The sequence below is a fragment of the Paramacrobiotus metropolitanus genome, unplaced genomic scaffold (genome assembly GCF_019649055.1).
Source record: "Paramacrobiotus metropolitanus isolate TYO unplaced genomic scaffold, Prichtersi_v1.0 Parri_scaffold0000269, whole genome shotgun sequence".
Lineage (NCBI taxonomy): Eukaryota > Metazoa > Tardigrada > Eutardigrada > Parachela > Macrobiotidae > Paramacrobiotus > Paramacrobiotus metropolitanus.
The window spans coordinates 617-6,291 of NW_026570489.1; the positions used below are offsets into that span (position 1 = coordinate 617).

A 5,675-nucleotide genomic window follows, 5' to 3' on the forward strand; every position below is an offset into this window, starting at 1 on the left:
AGACTCACCGAAGGATTCCGCTCATCGATCTGCCGGTCGCGTATTTAGAGCGCGCTGACTGGGCAAGTTCTCTAGCCACATTTACAAACATCCGTCGAGATAGACAGTAGACACATCATCACCATTTCCATCTTAACCTGATAAACGTTTCATTTTGCGCTTGCTGAACTTCGAAAGCAAAATCCGCATTTTTTTAACATCTGTTTTGCGCTTAAGTGTATGTATTCAATACCTCTGGTTAAAATAAACGTAGCGAATATTCTACAAATTCGATTCATGTACTGTGCGCAAAATGTTGGAGAACTGGATAACATGTTTCTGTAGGTACATACGTAACGGTTTCAGTTACTTTATTTTCTTACAGTTAGAAAGATGTCCAACCTGTGCAGTACCAGTGACCGACGACGACGTTTTGCTGAAACCGTGCCGTTGACTCACAGTTTACTTAGCAATATGGTTCGTCAGGTTTCTTAGATATTCTAACTAACAGTATTGTTCCACAAAATGTCAATGTCGCGTGTTTTGCAGGGGATAGCACTGCAGAAAAAAGAAGTTCCATCGTTTTTTATTGCCGCGGTGATCCGGACACTGCAAACTTATACCGGCAGATGTTCCCCAATTCCATGAGTGGTATTTAAATACCACTATAGGATTTGGGGAGTTTCTGCCGAACGGCCCAATCAATCAGCAACTTCTATGGGGCAGGGATTACGTTTCCCATGCCTCCTTGTCATCCTAGCATCGTGCCAGACGCGTGTACACATAGCGCATCAAAAGCATGTATGCCAACGTTTGTTTCCGCGCACTCCGAACATTTCTCTCGTTGTTTATAGTATTCTGTAGTACAATGATTTCTGCACACTGCCATAAAAACCGCTATCCGGCCGCATCCGGTTGGAGAGGGATGAGCGAAATGAAATCCTAAAACAACGGAGCTTTTGAAAGAACATACATTATCAAACTCAAACCATAATGTTCGTGTTGTGTAGAATCAATTCCTCGGTGCGTTCGTGTTGTGTAAGATCAGTTCCTCGATTCGCACTCACAGTCCCAGTTAAGAGTTAAGACGAACACTGCTTTCTCACTTTCCTTGGCCTCAGTGGGCAGTCTTTGCCAGTTCCTGGACCCCCGTTCGCCTCGTTGTACAGTGCTGCAAGATCAGCTTGCATCCCACGATGTCAGCCTAGTTAGGTAAGTAGTTCAGTCGCATCTCAAGAGGTGAACCAGTGAAATTCACACGACTAGCTGGCACAGGCGATCCGAAACTTCAGTGCCGAGACAGACTCCGTCTATTGGGAGTGTCACGTGAGCCAGGCAGTGTACCTGTTGTGGAGGCCGTTCTACTTCGTACGGCATTGACTCAGGCATGGCACGGCAGCGTAGGTATGTGTGTACGAGTGTATTCTTTGAGGCAATGCCTACTCTGTCCACCTTCTGTACGAGTAGTACGCGGCAGCCGGTAAACATCGGCATGGCACTCCGCAGTGTGCCGTAAAATTGCATACAACAGCTGTATGCAAACAGAAAATACCATTCTGGTCAGCAGCAGCCAGCCCAGATTTTACGGTCTGCACAGTCAGTATCAGCGATTTTCATGCCAGGCATTACTAACCCAGTGCCATAGAGTGTGTATTAATGCTATAGAGATTTTTCGGTTTTATGGTGATGGGAAGTCCGTAAAATACCGAGATTTACGTCTCCCCGTATTTCCGGTAGGTATTTGTGTGCTATACCCTCACGTAGATTTGCACCTATTCTCAAGTATCGCAGCCTGTAACATTTATTTCGTTTGACACTATTACAAAAACTACAGTAACAATAAAGTGCCAACCAGGCAACTCCCTTAGCCCCCAGTTTTGGCAATGTGATGTGCCGTTCGGCTTTTCCTAATACCCAGGCAATGGTATCCCTTTGATTAAAATTGTTGATTTATATTCAGCTTTCACGTTGCTGTACGCGTGCTGTCGACTTATTTCGCGCTCCATTTGCCTGGACTACTAATTGTTGTGCCGGCCGACTTTGCTCTGTAAGTACAAAGTGCTCAAATACCATAAAAAACTCGCGCGTATTTTGTTTATTGGAATTCCATTTTGCCCGTTTATGGCTCTAGTTTATCTGTATTACAAAGTAACAATGCGCTTTTTATTGCAGAATAAAAAAGCATTCATGCGGGCATATGACAAACAGCACTAACATCGTAGTGATTGCCCGTAACTGAACAGCACAGGATGTTAATAATGATTTGCGATCGTCCCAAGAAAAATTAAGTAGTCATTTTGACAGATAACTATGGATGTTCGCCGTTAGTACTGCCGCGATTCCAGCCGCTCTTGGCGGAAGCCAACCAAACGAGCTTCCAGAACACGGTGGCGGTTCGCAACGAGGATGGCAGCTGCTGGTTGAGATACATTCAGGATATGCACGGCGATTGGGCCTTCATCCACTTTGACGCCAAAAAGGTCGTGGACCACTGGGTGCACATGGCACGCATCTGGACCTTACCGTTCTGCGGGGACACCTGGACATCTCTGGACACTCGCAATATGCCCTTCTATGCGGCACTGCGGGATGAAGACGACGGACCATTTCGCTTCCGACCGGTGGCCAGGCCGGGGAGGACCCGTGGATGTGAGACGTGTGAAGTATTCTATAGCGAGTTTTAGATTTCACAAAACAAGTTACGTCCAGGTCGGGTTTCGCAAAGAACTTTCCGTTACGGGTCGATTTACGTCCGTCCGCGACGTAAGCAGCTGTAACCTAGCGTCGTTGCATGACGCGTAAAAACGATCTGCCCTACGCGGATCTAGGCAACGACTCAGGCATATATCTCAACTACTTTCTAGCGCTGGCTGCCCATGGATCTTTTTTGTATTCTCAAACCGCCTGCCGCCAGAAGGTTGGTCACGCTCTAGTCAGCGAAAACCAAATTCTTTTGTTTGACTTATATTTTTCAACACGCGCTTTTTTAACACACCGCTTTTTGGTTGAAACACTAGTTTCAATATATTTCACTGAATCACCAAATTTTAAAGAATCGCCAAGTCAAGACAGTATTTTTTGGTAAAAAAAGTTTTTGTGGTACCCAATTATGTCTGTGGAACCGGAAGCATCGCAGCCCCAGAACCCTGAGAACAAACGTAAACGGCATTTGTGGACCCATGAAGAAGAATGTGGAGTCTTGCGTTCCTATCGTTTTCACGAAGGGTACTCGGTTCCAGCGAACAAGCGTGGGCAAATGTGGGAAGACATCTTTGAAGAATCCAAAAAAGATGGCGTGGACCTGAATTCTCCACGGGCTGTACGTGATCATGTTACCATAATGATCACCAAGTTTAAGAAGGACAATCCGAACTGGGAAAAGTTAACGGGTGATCCAGAGGATGGAAATTTTACCGAAAAAGAAGTCCTCCTTCTGGAAATCTGTCAACTGGAAAAAGAACATGCCCGCGCACAAGACAAAGAAAAATCCGAAGCAGATCAGCGAAGAGATCGCCACGAACAGAAGCTGATGTGTGCTGCCAAGAACAGCCGTAAGAAAAGAAAACTACGTAAGTGTCATTGCTAAATAAACCAGAAAACTATAGGAAAAAATGACGTAGATAAACTTCACAAATAATGTGTAATTGCAGAAGAACAAGAGAAAGACGAGGAACCCAACACCGATGACGAATACAATGCGGGAACGAGCCTACAAAAACCAACGGGATCAGCGTTAAAACCTACAAAGGGGAGGAAAAACTGGCAGTCAGCCATAGCGGGCTATTTTTCGGACAAACGCGAAGAGAAGCTAGCTGATCGCAAACTGGAGGAGAGCAAACTGGAAATCGAACGCGAAAAGCTTCGCCTGGAAGAGAAAAGACTCGAACTGGAGACGCGAAAATTGTATCAGGCAGCACGAGACCGAGAAGCGCTGTACGAAAACAACCGCATGCTTGGGCAAATGGTCACGCGTTTCACGGAGAAAAATACTGGGTAAAAGCACTACTACAATTTTGCGCACTGTGAATAATTTTGATGGAGGTATAATGAATATCAATGTAAGTTTTGTATTGGGTTCCATCCAGAAAACTTTCTGACTTCCGGTTTGTTGTTGTGGTAATTCTGATGGATCTGTTTTTGATATTCCCAGTTACTTTAATTTTTGTCATAACGCACTGTTTAACTGCACTTTAATAGCAATTCTCAATATGTATACAGAAATTTCATGACAGCAGCACAGATCTTTTTTGTTTTCAATTATCATTAAATTTTGCATTCCTTAAATATTCCTTTAAAGATGGTGGATCTACTCCGAAGTACGATCCCGTCTGACTACCATAAAGTGTGGTATGACAGTTTGTTAGCAGAGCAGCAACCAAAAAGAATTTGCCCACTGGCTGCAGTAACACTTTCAAGTTTTTTGAAAAATCAACGAATGCAAAATATTGAACAATTTTATCAAATCCCCATTCCACGCATATTCTGCACCTGCTCATGTCTTCATTAAACTGTTGCTGATCATCGGGCAATGGAGCCATGCGCCTTCGAAATGGAGCTTCGATGTACTGATTTGACGGGTATGCCGGATCTCCGTACAAAATAAATTTTTTCCCAATTTCTGCCATTTTATCTCGTAATTTATCCATCAGTTTGCTGTCAGCAAGAATCCCTGCATCGTGCCTCCTCCCCGGCCAGGGGCCATCCAAGTTTACGATCATTCCATTGGGGGCCACAACAGACTGAAATACCATGCTATGCATACGGTAATGTGCGTTCCAAACTACTCGCTGCCCCTCCGAGGGTTTGCAAATTGGTCGCACCGTACCATCGATATATGCCCAAACATTCTCCAGGGGGGCTCCCTTGGAACGCCCTGCCTCAGCGAACTCCTCAAGGTCCTGCCGTGTCAGCCAGCATAAATCAAGAGTCGTTAAGAGGTGAATAAATTCGCTGTAGATGTGTTCAATAGCCCAGTGAAAGGCAATGGATAGTTCCGCTATGGATCTATGGAATATGGTTGTTAAGTCCGTATAACGACAAGGATACGCTAGGCGACGAAGAAGGATGCACAAAGCTTCGGTTCCTTCAAATACGGATCCTGTTTCACTGCGCACAACATCCGGGATGTGAAGCTCCTTGCGCAACTCATCAATATCCTCGCGGTGGAATCTGAACCACGCAATACAGTCCTCATCGCTGATATCATTAAGGTTGAACTTTTTTCTGTTTTCTTTCTCCTGGGATTTTTGATCGTGATGGAGGGACAGGAATAGTGCGAGTTCTTCTGGTTCGAATTCATCCAGGGCGATAACTGTTTGAAGAAATTGTGTGAAGGAATTAGCCATGATCCCTTGAACAGGAAACGGTGAATGTTTCAGATGAATCCAGAGGACAGGTATTTTAGCAAACTTGGAATTTAATAAGATTTTAAAAGCAGTAAAACTAGAACCCAGTCTGAATTTTGTGGAATTTATTTGAATTTATTCTCGAGATGATTAGAATTTTTCGCATTTATTTGGCTTTTGTTTGTCGCGACAGTGAAAATTTTGCTATGTGTACGTCACTGCAGCCGTATGGCAATCTAAAGCGCTTCCGGTTCGCCGCCGTACAGCCTATGTTACGTCGTAGTTTCTCATGTACGTGGGCCCAACTACGTGTAAATCTAAAATTCCCTTATGTTCCCGCCGATACGGCCG

General features: G+C 44.6%; 1 protein-coding gene across 1 annotated transcript; it reads right to left on the reverse strand.

Annotated features, from left to right (window-relative positions):
- Window positions 1-4,437: 4,437 nt before the first annotated feature.
- On the reverse strand, window positions 4,438-5,429 carry LOC129601719 (uncharacterized). Its single transcript, XM_055500589.1, has 2 exons — window positions 4,692-5,429; window positions 4,438-4,467 (listed from the first exon to the last, which is right to left on the reverse strand). Exons 1-2 carry the CDS (start codon window positions 5,322-5,324, stop codon window positions 4,438-4,440), a joined length of 663 nt encoding a protein of 220 aa, XP_055356564.1. The 5' UTR covers window positions 5,325-5,429.
- Window positions 5,430-5,675: the final 246 nt, after the last annotated feature.

Excerpts from the sequence above, each read along its gene's own strand:
- LOC129601719 (XM_055500589.1), bottom strand. The coding sequence starts at position 5,324 with ATGGCTAATTCCTTCACACAATTTCTTCAAACAGTTATCGCCCTGGAT. Across the intron at positions 4,468-4,691 it reads TGGCCCCCAATGGAATGATC|GTGCAGAATATGCGTGGAAT; the intron begins GTAAACTTGGAT and ends AGACATGAGCAG.